General features: G+C 39.3%; 1 protein-coding gene across 3 annotated transcripts in view; it reads left to right on the top strand.

Annotated features, from left to right (window-relative positions):
* Positions 1-15,185, top strand: part of LOC134220448 (anoctamin-4) — a 36,581-nt gene that overhangs the window by 7,797 nt on the left and 13,599 nt on the right. The window contains exons 1-4 of one of the 3 annotated variants that reach the window (XM_062699506.1): positions 11,053-11,128; positions 11,211-11,725; positions 12,221-12,536; positions 12,594-12,899. In XM_062699506.1, the coding sequence (XP_062555490.1) occupies positions 11,244-11,725; positions 12,221-12,536; positions 12,594-12,899 (1,104 nt within the window). In that variant the 5' untranslated portion in view covers positions 11,053-11,128; positions 11,211-11,243. Of the gene's footprint in view, positions 1-11,052; positions 11,129-11,210; positions 11,726-12,220; positions 12,537-12,593; positions 12,900-15,185 lie in introns of those variants that run through there. The other 2 variants (XM_062699505.1, XM_062699507.1) reach the window with 2 other exon arrangements.

Below are 15,185 nucleotides of genomic sequence, written 5' to 3'. Positions count from 1 at the left end.
CGTAACCAAAGATCAATTTACTCAATTGAAAAATGGTACATGCTCTCTGTAGTACAAAGAATAGAATGCGTTCACAACATATGCTCTTGGTAATCCAAGAAATTCCTGGATTAAGGCATTCCGATCTACACGCGTAACCAAAAACTAATTTGCCCGATTCAAATATGGTGCATGCTCTCTGTACTACAAAGAATGGAACGCGTTCATAACATATGCTCTTGGTTATCCAAGAAATTCCTGTAGAAAGGCCTTGCGATCTACACGCGTAACCAAAAATCAATTTGCCCTATTACAATCTGGTACATGCTCTCTGTAGTACAAAGAATGGAATGCGTTCACAACATATGCTCTTGGTTATCCAATAAATTCCTGGAGAAAGGCCTTCCGATCTACACGCGCAACCAAAGATCAATTTACTTTACAATTTAGATCATTGGTTACGCGTGTAGATCTGGAGGCCTTCACTTCAGGGGTTTCTTGGATAACCGCGAACATCTTCCATACGCATATTCGATCATATGTACCACAATGGCCATATTACATATTCAAAACAGGCCTGTAGATCATTGGTTACGCGTGTAGATCTAAAGGCCTTCACTTCAGAGATTTCTTGGATAACCAAGAACATCGTCCATTCACATATTCTATTATGTTTTTCACAATGGATACAAAACATATTCCGAACAGGCCAATATTAAATAAATTTATGTCATTTTGTTTTAACACGGTGCATATGCACCGCATAAAAAACTAGTTTGGTGTTCTTGTTGAAATCGCACACCAATACCAACAGATTCATTTGACAGCAATCCAACGAATATTGGTTTGGATGAAAGAAAACTATCATGGACGTGAACAGATTTTCGTAAGACAAAATTTAAAAAAAATGAAGGGTATTTTTGATTACCGATCCCTAATAAACCATTATTTGTTCACAAAGATGTTATCGATCATTTAGTAAACTGCGTTCGATTATTTACTAGTTTGTCAATAACTCATTCCAGAGGCTAAATTTCAAAATGTGTTGTATGGTCGACTTTTTGTGCGAAGGATTTTCTACGATTAATCAGGATATTATTCTCGATTACTCTCGATTCTTGTCGATTATTGAATCGATTAATCGTTGGGTATGAATTGATTCAAAATTAATCGATTATTAACGATTAAAACGATGAACCGATTTTCGAATTAATCGATTCATTTTCGACATCGTAATGATGTCGTGAAATCCAGATTAATCGATTAGTGACTAATCGATTTCTTTTGATTCTTCTCCATTATAATTATAATTATATTATTATATTATTGATAATTATTGAATCGATTAATCATTGGGTAGTAATCGATTATCACTACGATGGATCGATTAATCGAAGTAATCGATTAATTTACAACATCTCTTTTCTATAAAAAGTTCGTTCTCGAAGTGAAGTGATGCCTTTCGGTACAACTTTGTTGTATGAAAAAGACAAAAAGTATTTTGTACACTTAGTGTACGAGAAAGCTAAAAATCGCAAATATAATGCTAAAATATGTTCGCTAACATCAAGAACGATATTTGACTAAACACTAAACACACGCCTCTCACTGGTACTAGTGATATCATCCCTAGCTCCCTAGGAATGGACGCAACTATCTCAGTAATCTAGCAACACAAATTATCCAAACAGCTTTTATCCGATAGAAATAATAAAAACTAAAATGGTGTAAGAGATATGAGTATGAAAAACACAATAAATGAAGGTACATAACGGATACCCAGTGAAGGTATTGTTTTTTTTATGGGATCCTTGGAACAAATTGCTATCACTATTACTACTGATATTTAACTACTTTGAAGTAAACACAATTTTAACTCAAGGACCAAACTTCCAGAAATTGTTACTGCAAATAGATTAATATTGAAGGTTTGATTTGGCTAGAGTGGTAAGGCATTAAATTTTGAAGGTGCAGTATATGAAAAGCTTCGCTGTCCTTCACTGGATGTGTAAATGCTACATTAGGCCGATACAAATAATTTATAGAAAACTGCCCCTTTTAGTGCAAAGTCTTCAACTGCGTACTCACAGTTGAGGTCGAAATGCGTATCTGAGAAGATAACAAAACGTAGTGGAATTAAATGGAAAGTACTAAACTCGTCTTAGACAGTTGATAGCTGAGTATGTTATGACAGAAGTATTTTGCATATTAATTTTTGGTATTTTACCTCTTATGCAGACTTAGTTCATACCAAAACCTGCCATCATCGGGGTCTTCGCTCCTACTCGGGATACAACATAAGCGATGTGATCTTTGAAGGTCATTTTGGAATCCATCATAACACCCAAATCCTTTACAGTTGTTTCCGATTCAAACTGATTCCTACCAAATGGTAGTTATTTTTTTTTAGATTTAGATGCATTTAATACCATGCGATTAATATGGCACCCGTCAGGAAATGTCATAAATTGCTCTTGCAAGAACTCGGCACGTAGCGGTTGTTTTATGAGGCAATAAAAGGTCATCGGCATAAGATAGCTTAAAGCACTACAAGGTAAAGTTGGCATCATTCATATATAATAGGAGCAAAACTGGCCCAAGACCTTGATCTGAGGAGATAATTGGGAATGGCATTGAGTTTCGTAGGGATAAAAAGTGTCGATTGGTTTGAATCTAAAGGAGAATGAGAAAATCTCTCACTTATCATATCTGTATACACTCTCGATAAGTAGCATACCGTGAGAGACGTTTTTCGGTAGCTGTTACGATAATGAACTGATTCGTGGGCTACAACCCGTGATAAATGTCTTTTAATAAGCTCCAATTGCGGGGGCACCAGTTCTGATGATGCATTTCAACTTGTTTTACGCAGCTGTGCGAAAAAAATATGGCCCCCAACATAAAATGAGCGAGAACAAAGCGTTTTATCAAACCCCCTTTCCTCCAGCTACGTGCACCATGGCGATGGAGGCCGCCGATCTTTGGCAGGTGCTTTTTGCATAATTGGTGTAGTGCCTCGATCGTTGGCCTGGTTGAGAAGGCTGCAGGGACCGTCCTTAGCCCAAGCATTTTCCCACACAACCAGCGAATGGCAAATTTTAATACAATTCTGCATAAGAACCTTACAGAAACTTTAAATTAATTGGGCATATACAATTTCGGAAGATTTTAATACGATTGTTGCATTGAAATATTTTAAAACAATATCTGTATAAAATGCTTACATAATTGTATATGCCCAGATTTTATACAATAATTGTCAGATTTGTTTTTTGGGTGCAAGTATCTGGTTGGTTTGCTGCAGAGCTCCGAAGTGGCCTTGCGAAGGCAGCATGCCGGCTTCGACACACGCAGCATCCGCCAGCGTGGATGGTAGATGACCGGAGACTAATCTCACAGATCTGTTGTGTTGAGGTGTAGTTTCATTTTGGGGTTTGTATCGTTTTATCCATCTACATAATGTCCGAGCAATCGCTGAAAATATCGCCTTTGCTTTGCCTGTCATTTGCTTTCTTTGTTGTTTTTTGGTGTGGCTTCTTGGTTGTTCTGCGGGACCATAGTGCGTAGCTTCGAGCTGATCTTATCTTTGAGGCTTGCAGCTTGCACACTGTCTCGGATAGAAAATATACTTTGAGAACCAGTTCCTCGATGATACCGTTTTTCTGACTAGCACCCAAGCGATTGTCAACTCCTTCAGTTTGTCATGCTTTCCCAAATAATATAAAAGCGCCTATGAGGTTAAAAATTAGCTTCTTCGCCTTAAAAGCTAGCTTATTCAGCTTATAACTGTTTGTTGGGTTAATCGTTTGTCGGTTCTCCTCCCCTAGCGTCGTTATGGTCCACTTCAGCTCTTCGATTTCGCGATCCTTACTTGCATTGATAATTCTTGCGTATGTTTCAGCTTGGCGTGCAAAGTCCTTTCGAGCTTTGACTCAGGCGATGATCCACCTCGATTCTTTGGATTTCCATCTCTTTAAAGCATTCGGGGCACTTCATAGTTCATGCTCGATGTTGGATGGTCGTGATCTTTGCAAAACTTGCAATATTGGCGATCGAGGTAGCGTGAGCGGCTAATCGGGGCGTTGATGGTGACTTCTTCTGTGATAGCGGCGTTCGGGGGATGGTGCTTACAGCGGTTACAGTAACCCCCATTTGACCCATTGTCACCCCCGACGACGGTTCTAAATATCGAAGGAAATGGAAACTTCGTTACATCTTCAAACTCGGCAGACTTTAGGTTTGACTGGTATCAAAATGAAAATCCAGAAAGGGGGAGGGGGCTTGGGGAGCGGCTTCTGACTATTTTTACCCCGCAACGTACCGACAGGGTATCCACGTTTTTTGTATGACCGACCATAACCGTCAGTTTTCAACCAGTTCGGATTACCTGGTTACCAGAATCCCGGATTTGCTAGACCATGGCTCAAAAATGGATAAATTAATGCTACAGAAACCAAGTGATGATTTCTTGTATCTTGAGTTATCAGTTCCGTAGAAAATTCGAGGATTATGACTTCACAACGTATTAGGACCACCTGATCATTTGGTCTCGGAACGAACATTCCGGAATAGGTTCCCGGAGGGCCTATAGTGACCACAAATTCATTTAGAAGAAACCCTGGCAATATGGGTGTTGCCGTGGGTAATTCCGACGGGCCCGTAAGAGTTAATAGCGCGAACGCGCATGATGAGAGATGTTGCGAATGCGTTCCGTTTTGGTGTTTGCTTACCGTCGACACACAAACATTAGCGAATTAATTGAAGCAGAAGCGAGAGAAAACACAACGGCTATCATAGATGTTGATGAGATTTGCTACAAAGTTGAATCCTTCTTATTGAATGATAGTGTCCGTAATTGTATGACTGTGAATTGTTAGAATTTTGCTATACAGTAAGTGTTTGTTTGTGAGTAAGCGAAAGTAATGTAGTTATTATGAATTTGTCATTTGTATTTGTAGATTATTACGGTACGGTTCATCGTCTTGTTTGTCTCTCAATTGAATAATCGTCTTTGAGAATTGTGCTACCGTTGTTTTGTTTGATCCTCGATAGATTTCTTCTTCTTATTGGCATTACATCCCCACACTGGGACAGAGCCGCCTCGCAGCTTAGTGTTCATTAAGCACTTCCACAGTTATTAACTGCGAGGTTTCTAAGCCAGGTTACCATTTTTGCATTCGTATATCATGAGGCTAGAACGATGATACTTTTATGCCCTGGGAAGTCGAGACAATTTCCAATCCGAAAATTGCCTAGACCGGCACCGGGAATCGAACCCAGCCACCCTCAGCATGGTCTTGCTTTGTAGCCGCGCGTCTTACCGCACGATAGATTTGTTTGTAACTAAATTAATTGTTTATTTAGTTTATATAATAATCGTCCGCTAGTCTGAAGACAAAGAGCAGGAAAAGGTTTGTTAAGGAAGAAAACTAGATTGTATGTTTATTGTATTCTATTTTTTTAGGTAATTATTCAAGAAAATATATTTTTAGTTGAGTTCCTTCACCATCCCACTTTAGATCGTTTTCTTGCACCCGGAGGGTGCAACATAGCGGCTCCCCGACGGGGAATTGAACCCCGGTCTCCCACGTGACAGGCGAGATACTAACCACTATACACTATACTATCGAGCAGAAGCGAGAGAAAACAGAACGGACGTCACACATGTTGATGAGATTTGCTGCAAAGTTGAATCCTTCATGTTGAATGATAATGTCCGTAATTGTATGATTGTGAATTGTTAGAATTTTGCTATACAGTAAGTGTGTTATTTTTGTAAATAATTATTGTGAATAAATGTTTACAGTTTTGAATGTCTGACGGAACGCTACACTGGAAAACACGTTTCTGTCCAACGTCCGAAAACGAACACGGCGGGATGAATTCCCGACGTAACAATGGGTATCAAAATTCTTGGAATCGTTCTGGAAACATGTTTTCCATGAAGTTAATTTCATGTTCTATTTATTAATATCAACCGGATCGGTCATTCTGGAACAGGTTCCAGGAGGGCCTAAAGTGACCATAAATTCATTTAGAAGAAACCCTGGATATATGGATATCCAAATTCTTGTTCCGGAAAGATGTTACCCATGTAGTTTAGACCATAGGATGGATGGCAATCGGAATGGTCATTCTGGAACAGGTTCCCGTGGGCCTAAAGTAGCCACAAACTCAATTAGAAGAAATCCTGGCAATAGGGAATCAACATTCTTGTAATTGTTCTGGAAGCATGTTTTCCATGCCCCACGGTAACCTGTTTCAGGATGACCGGTCCGTTGTCAAACCATCCTATGGCCTAATAACTCAAAAGATCAAGCTACCGAAACAATTTAATAAATTTTTATACCCATATTGCCAGGGTTTCTTCAAAATGAGTTTGTGGCCACTTTAGGCCCCACGGGAACCTGTTCCAGGATGACCGGTTCGTTGTCAAACCATCCTATGGTCCAATTACTCATCAGATCATGCTTCCGAAACAATTTCATGAATGTTGATACAATGCAATGAGCCTTGCGTTTATACAGCAATTTGTTTTATCTAAATAATATTTTCTACGAGCGTCGCATCACTTTGCGGTATTCGAAATAAAGTTAGCTGGAAAAATTTACTAGAATGCAGTTGGATTGATTTATCGTCAGTGACACCTTGGAGATTTTTCTTTGTAAAGGTGAATTTCCCCATAAAATATTCCATAGGAAAATTAAAATCGTACAGGCATTATGAGACTCAAAAGGCCATTAAGAGGCTTGCAAAAACCATGCTGTAAATGAAAATAAATTTTGTCCCAAACTAATGGTCATATTTGAACATGAGGAAATATTGTCCGGTACTTCCCATGGGGAGCCGTAAATTCATCATTGATGAAAATCGTGTTCAAATGATCAAATATAGTTTGTAGGAATCATAAATTATCATAATTTGTGTATATATGGTATTTGGAGCCCTCCGTAGCCTAGCGGTAAGACGCGCGGCTGCAAAGCAAGACCATGCTAACTGGGTTCGATTCCCGGTGCCGGTCTAGACAACTTTCGGATTGGAAATTGTCTCGATTTCCATGGGCATAAAAAGCCTCATGATATACGAATGCGAAAATAGTACCTTGGCTTCGAAACCTCGCAGTTAATATCTGTGGAAGTGCCAAAATGGACACTAAGCTTCGAGGCGGCAATATCCCAGTGCACTGCAGGGGGATGTAATAATAATAAGAAGAAGATGGTATTTACTTGTAAACATAATCCGGATAATTAGAGCGCTTTTCGATAAGTGGGTTATGTGTCCGGCACTGGGGATCCCCCTATAGTTTAAAAAAATAGTTTGAACAGGTTGCTTCGTTTTTGCGGTGGGTTAGTTTTTCACTTGCGCTTGCTTCCTTGTACAGGTCTCTATTCAACCGAGTACCCAGGACCAAATTTAGGGGTGGCGTTGGGCCATGGAAACGCCCCCCCCCCAAATCTTATGTAACAAAACCAACATTTTTTGTACATTTTGGGGCCCCCACAAGCCGTCGGCCCCGGGCCCCCTTCCTGCCCTGCGAGTACCCGACACCAACATCCGACTTCTGGCAATATTCTCTCGTCTGTCAATCTCTCACACTCTACATCGAACCTGGGGAAACAGGAGCGCTGTTCAAATAGATATCTGCCAGTGCTATATTTTCCTTCCTTTTATCTTTCATAAAGTAGTAGTATATAGTAGCATATAAATCACGTACCAGATGTACCTCCCTACCACAACGTTATTATTTTTTAGAATTCACCTCAAAGAAACCTCAATACTGTTGTGTCACCCACACCACTATTGTATGAAAATGTATATACCTTTAGATTTAAAACACTTTGATACAAATGTCAAACCATCGAAATCCGTTACATCTTGAGCTCTCGAGGTGGAAGAGAAATAAACGATCGTCCACTTCGTTCTGGACTCGCAAACAGTAAAGACCCGTCTTTCAATAACTGGCGACGAAGACAATTTGTTCAAAGTTACACGTGTAAAGTGAAGTGAAGAACTTTTGTGCGTTGAAAACAAAGGATATCACAGTGATATAGTTGGCTGAAACAAAAGAAAAGCACGCCGGGGACAGCGAGCAGACACGCTATATTGAGGCACGCCGATAACAGTGACGACTTCAGTGGCAGTGAAGCACACGGAACCCAACCTCAATTAAGTGATTGGCTGAAAAAGTTCGCGAAATTTCTCCTCTGCAGTGACAGCTAGCAAAGCCGGACAACGACGACGGTGACGTAGTGAAAAGAACGCAAATTCCCGATACATCCGCAACTCGTCGAGAGTAATTAATTTCGTGATCGCCGTACGGTCGAGCTGCTGGAGCGCATATTTTCCCCATCGACAATCGAACTAAGGGCGCGAATCGACGGCTACATCTACAGTGGACTGTTGCGGACACCGGATAAACCAGTAGGAGGCAGCTGATTCCGTCATCGCCGTTCGGTTGGGCAGCAGAAAAGGAAATTTCGTCGAAAGATCTCAGGCATTTGTTGAAGTGACGTACTACCCAAAAAGGTTTGATAGTGGTCCGAATAGTACGGCTTCGGGTCGTTTTCCAGAAGAGCAAACAGGGTAGTTGCGACAATTGTCGGCATAGGCAAAGGCCTTAGGCGAGAGCCAATCGCTTCTGTACGGGTAAGTCGTTTGATCTTTTTATTTTTGTGCGAGCCTACATTTGAAGATTTTTGTTCCTTTGTTCCTTTTATTTCTTTTGTAAGGAATTGAACATGCTTGGAAATCAGATCCCAGGTGGCATGGCTTCAAGTATTGAGCCATACCGCAAGGGAACTTCCTTTTCAGACTGGGTTGACCATCTGCAGTATTCTTTTGAGGCAAATGAATTGTCAGAAGTTCAAAAAAGGCGCATTTTATGAATTTGTGTGGACCTTATGTCTATTCCCAATTGAAACTAGTGTTTCAACAAGGAACATTAGCGACAGCTAGTTACACTGAGATTGTTAACAAGTTGAAACAAAGGTTTGACAAAACTGAACCTGATTTGGTTTAGCGATTCCGGTTTAGCCATCGTGTCCAACAACCAGATGAGTCAGCCGAGGATTTCGTCTTGGCAGTCAAACTCCAAGCGGAATTCTGCGGTTTTGGCGGGTTTAAAGATATTGCAATTCAAGACAGGATTTTGCACGGGCTGAGGGATGAGGCATTAAAACAAAAACTTTAAAATGAGGAAAACTTGTCTCTTGAATCCATGGACAAATTTATTACTACCTGGAATGTTGCCAAAGACAATGCAAAGACAATCAATACGGGATTTCCTCAGGGTTCGAGGATTAATCAATTGCTTCAAGTATATAACACAGCAACGGATAGCCAAATGGGAACACCGGAGCGACCGAATCAAGTTCGGAGACCCATTAGAGAAAGATTAGGTTTCCAGCCCTACAGACAAAACAATCGAGACACGCAATCATACAATAACAAGAGACGTACTCAAGATTACAACAATCATACACAAAAGACAGTTAGATTCAACAATGACAGACGTAGAACAGACTATTCTAAAATGACATGCGACTTTTGTGGGGTCAAAGGACACATAAAACGGAAATGTTTCAAACTAAAGAATATGAAAAGGGATGCGGTAAAGTTCGTGGATGTTGCGAAACCTGGTACGAGCGCAGAGAAAGACCTGAGCACCTTAATGGGCAGAATGTCGACGATTCAGGGAGCTGACGATGACAGCGATGATGATGAATGGAATTCAGATAGCAATTGGAAGCGCTCTCACCATGGCCCATCGAAATCAGCTTAGGTGCTACAAGGGGCAAACTCCGCAGCCGAGGCAAAACGTGTGGCTGGGAGTCGGTACGGGTGGTAGAAAATGAATTGTTCAAATGAAATGAATTTTGTAAATTTTGTTATGCTTGAAAATATCAAGTTCTGATTTATCTACTCGAATACTTATGTATTAATTCAAAGAGGGGACAGCTGTTGTGTCACCCACACCACTATTGTATGAAAATGTATATACCTTTAGGTTTAAAACACTTTGATACAAATGTCAAACCATCGAAATCCGTTACATCTTTTGTTCTCGAGGTGGAAGAGAAATAAACGATCGTCCACTTCGTTCTAAACTCGCAAACAGTAAAGACCCGTCTTTCAATAAATACAAATAAATTCTCGTTCCTAGCAACAATAAAATTAGTTTTCATGCATTTATTTAACGGGTGGCAACTAAAAAATTGTAATGAAAAGAATGGCTCGGGATAAAAAATACAAAGAAGTACAGTTCAAGCTGATATATGATATACAAGTCTTTAAACTTAGACTAATGAATATTGGCATATGGTCATTGGTTCGCTGTGCAAACATGAAGAGGTCTAATGAATACGCATATGCCGACGTCACCTCAGTTTGTCGAGCTGTATCAATACGCGAGGAGAAGTGGATGAACGCTGTCATCAGAGGAAAAGTAGAATCACTGAAATTTAACACGGCAAGGTATAGCCAATGGAATTGAAAATAATTTTAAAAATTACAACCAGAGATTTTTTTGAAAATGATTTATTAGGAAAGGATTAGAAATTCAATTAAGATTAAAAGTAGTACCATCTCCGGAATCATTTCAAGAAAAAACTTCATTGTCATTAACAATCAAATTAATATATGTATAATGTAGATATTAAAAGTTCTAACCTCATGCTATAAATTATTTATAAATAAATTTTATTTTGAAATTTTGAAAATTATTTTGAAAGCTGCATTCCATACCTCGCTGTGAATTTTTTTTCATGATTCTACTTTTTCTTTTGATGACAGAATTCATTCTTCATTTAGCGCATTGGCACATATGACACTTCTGATCTCCGGGTCTCTAATAAAAAAATCGTGTTTAGTGTGGTTCTGTTAAATTTTCCCCCTAAATTTCAGAGGAAACATTCAAATTAGTGAGACACGTGCCAAATCGTGCCCCAGTTTGACTCCGCCGCATGTACCTCTACGTACACTTGAGTACGAGAAAATCAGAGATATGTAACGTTTTTGGTGGTCATTAGTATTAATAAGTGAACATAGAACAGTAAGAACAAAGCTAAATCTAAAGGCATTCATGGGAAAAGAACAATGATACTTGTCTTATTATAGTCATTAATTTCAAATATTGATTCAACTAATCACTGTATATATCATGTGCTAAGCCACAGGCCGCATCGTATAATAAGTTTCTGCTTTTCCTCATGCCCCCCTCGTTTTCTCCATAGATAAACCAGCAAAGCGATCAGAATCAACTATTCATGCGGCACAGTACTGACAACATTCAAGCTATTAATAACTATCCATGCTGCACTAGACCTACATTCGGCGTAAATGGAGGGATGGGCCCGTATATGAATCACAACTTCAGCAACAATGACAACAGTAAGGGCACCAATGGCAACAGTGTTTCCAACAAATTCACCGTCACCAGGACGAACAGCACCAATACTACGGGCGAGCCGGACACACATGGAACGGTTTCCACGGCGTCGGTCCATCAATCAAGCGATAGCAATCACCACGTGGCCGCCGATGGCACAACTTCTGGCTACCATGGCGGCTCGCAGGATTCAATGGACGAGTTAGACACCGGCAAGTTAGATGGGACGATCGGAAAGTCACTGTCGACACTGGATGATATTATGGAAAGTCCTCTCCTGAAAAGCCCAGTAGAAAAATGGCTCGAAGCGCAGGATAACGCATTGAAATTTATGAACGAAAACGACGAACGCAGTCGGAGGTAATTTGTGCATGTTCGAATTTTGTTTAATTTGTTAGCAAGTATGTAGGAAAAGTGTAAAAATGAGGTAGCTAGCAGTTTAGATATGCTAATATGAGGTTATCATAACATATATTGTTGCGTACGCTTAAGATCTAAAAATACTTGATCGTTAAAATTAATTTAATCTAATTGCATTTCACTTATTATCGTAGCATTCCGCAAGTGGGTTGCTGCCTCGAAGCTGATTGTTCTTAAAGATTTTTCTCGACCAGATCATAATCAGACTTACAGTATATAAACTACAGGACGGCCCAGTTCAATTTGTATTGAATAGTTTTAGCCATTCCTTATTATTATATTGAGGCTTATTTCTACCACATTTCCTGGCTTCTAGAGTCTAGAGTCGCCCTACGATTCCTACATACTTGAAATAATTGTTTCATGTCTAAATTATTGTTCATCTTTAATTGGCTTCCTCAATGCAACTCAAAATAACACAATAATCAACCTTAGTCCCGATCCCTACAGCAAAATATTTGGTCCCAAAATAACAAACGAAAATATCCCGGGAACACCCATGGAACCGTCCGAGATAGTATCAAGTTTTAACAACCAAAACTTCACCTCCAACACGATGAACATTGCAAACGAGAGAAGAAGATCGTCTACCAAGCTTCTGGCTGGAAACTCCCCCATGCGAACGGTTAGCAGAGATGAAAAAGATTCGCTACACCGAAGTAGTTTTGACGGAACGAGTTTCCGTAGTAATAGACACCGACCATCTCAGCAGTCAAACGACACGCGGAGGTCCAGTAAACAGGATAAGGAGGTAGGTGCCCAAAGTCTCAACCAACAGTAGCTATTGACTTCTTTCCGTTCCATATAGGGTCTTGATCCCGAGTCGCTAATGTTCCGCGATGGGCGCCGGAAAATCGATATGATTCTGTGCTACGAGGAAGAAGACGAAGGCGTGATGACAGAGATGGAAGCTTTGAAACGGCACCAGCGCAAAGTTTTCCAGGAAAGCTTGGTGAAGGAAGGCCTGGAGATCGAAATCGAACACAAATCGCAATCGTTCGACGAAAAAACGTATTTCATCAAAATACACATACCGTGGCGAACGGAGTCACGCTACGCTGAGGTTATGAACTTGAAGCTACCGGTGAAGCGGTTCATCACCATCAGCGTGAAGGTAAGAAAAGGAGCAGAGAGCAATGCTGTATATTTAAAAATTATGTATTTATTTATTTATTCAGTTCATATTTCTGTAATCCAATAGCGTAAATGTGCGTGCTTATCAAATATAACATGTTCACAGTAACCTAGAGATATGTATTTCAAACTCTCAGGAAACCAACATGATTAGATTTTGAACGAAATACCAGAATCCATTTTTGGTTGCGTTCGGTTTTCAAATTTCTCTCTCCATCTACAAATTTCAGTTACACTCTAACGCAAAAACTAACGGCTCAAACTAATCTAGTTACAGTTTTATTATTATTTTGTTGGTGAATATTATCTTATGGATTTGAATTATGCGTTTTTGACAGTTTATTCTGTGTTTCGTCTTTGACGTTTTCCATACGACGCCTTTTTTGTATTTTTTAAGGCTTTTCAACAGGATTTTTTAATAAAAATCTTAAGTTCATCACGTTTCAAACGATACCGATTTGGTTTCATCGTTTCTGTTCATATTATTGCTGAAATTGTGGAGTGCATTGTGTTTAATTCGCATTGGCTGCAATAAATATAATAGCACAAATCAATCGTAGCTTAGCGTTAGCTCTGACTGACTGTACATATGTATCAATGGTTGCTACCCCGTGATTGACCAGAATCAGTGAAATTGCACAATGAATCAACTGAACGGCTGGTTGGGATTATTCAGACATTCTCACTGTGCAAGTTTAAATAACTCAATACACTCAACCATCTTTTTATGGCACTTATTAGGGGGACGTAAAAAGTATATAAAGAATAAATAAATAATAAGAATATGATTTTTTGCTTAAATTACTAGTTTTTCACTTAGTTCGTTAGTCTTTGGACAATTTCAAATACGATAGATAGGGGAGACTGGGGAGTTTTAAATACGATAGATAGGGGAGACTGGGGAGACTTGATCCCCTTTTCTGATTTTCGCTGTCAAATATCGTGCTGCCAAATATCGACTTTTAAAATATTCGAGGGAAATTGATCTGGTGCCCTCATATTTTAAAAAAAAAATCCTTCAAAATACGCGGAATTTTTGAATTGCTGTGCGTAAACATGAACGATTTTTGTTATTGAATTCGACTGCACATGCATTTTTTTTAAATTTGGGGAGACTTGATCCCCTTTCTATTATATCTACGCAATACATAATTTTTCCTGCCAACACTTTATCAAATCTGTCAAATCTACAAAAAAATAGAAGCCTGAGAACTGATTTATATTTTTTTGAATTTTTTCGCCAAATTTTTGTATGGGTGACTAATGGGGGATCAAGTGTCCCCATATTGAGGCAATAAGTTCAAATCCAAATATCCTAAAACTTTGATGGAATGTTGACATTTTCATCAGTACAGATCATTAAGCATATTTATGGCTTTGTGCCGTGAAAAAACGAAAGAATTTGGTCATTGTTATGAAAAGTTGTTCAATTTTTGGGTGGCAAATAAAAAAAATCTTTAGGAAGGTCAAAACATACAAACCGCCCTGCAGAATAAATAAGGTTGCCAATCCAAAAAATAACTCACCACATAATGGTCTTTTTTCTAGAGGAACTATCCTCTATAAAAATACGCTAGAACAAAACTACTTTAGTTCTCGATAAAACAGGGGGTGATCAAGTCTCCCGGGGATCAAGTCTCGCCACCTTCCTAATCATAGCAATCCATAGACCCAAATAGGATATGTTATTATCTCCTGCTCTAAGGCTTCCAAGAACTCCCTGGAGTTTAGGCTTTCGGGCCTCCACGCATAAAGTAACATCTATGGGTAAGGTATTTTTGATATGGAGCATGCTTCCAGCGGTCCAAACATCAATATTCCATGTGATTCTTTAATCAAATTGGACATGCCTTCCAAATTTGGTCCATTTCAAGCCAATCAAGAATTCGAAGAACTGGAATACAAGCCTGAAGGTCAATACGCGCAACGAAAGATCTGTCTGGTCCTTTCAGAAAAGCAACATACTCTTAGTGATCATTAGAACCAAATTGGATATGAATGGAATGCACCTGGGATGCACGTTCCATTTCAGGTCATTTAAGAAATCATTTGAATTAAATTGGAAATGAATTGAATGCATGTACCACTCCAGGCCTTTCGTAAATTCCAAGAAGTGGAGTACAAGCCTTAAGGTCAATACGCGTAACGAAAGATCTATTTGCTCCTTTCAGAAAAGCAACATGCTCTTAGTGATCATTTGAACCAAATTGGATATGACTTGAATGCATGTTCCATTCAAGGCCATCCAAGAATTTCAAGAATTGGA

The sequence above is a fragment of the Armigeres subalbatus genome, chromosome 3 (assembly GCF_024139115.2).
Source record: "Armigeres subalbatus isolate Guangzhou_Male chromosome 3, GZ_Asu_2, whole genome shotgun sequence".
NCBI lineage: Eukaryota > Metazoa > Arthropoda > Insecta > Diptera > Culicidae > Armigeres > Armigeres subalbatus.
The sequence above is the reverse complement of the archived record's forward strand: the minus strand, read 5'-3'. Positions and strand labels throughout refer to the sequence as shown.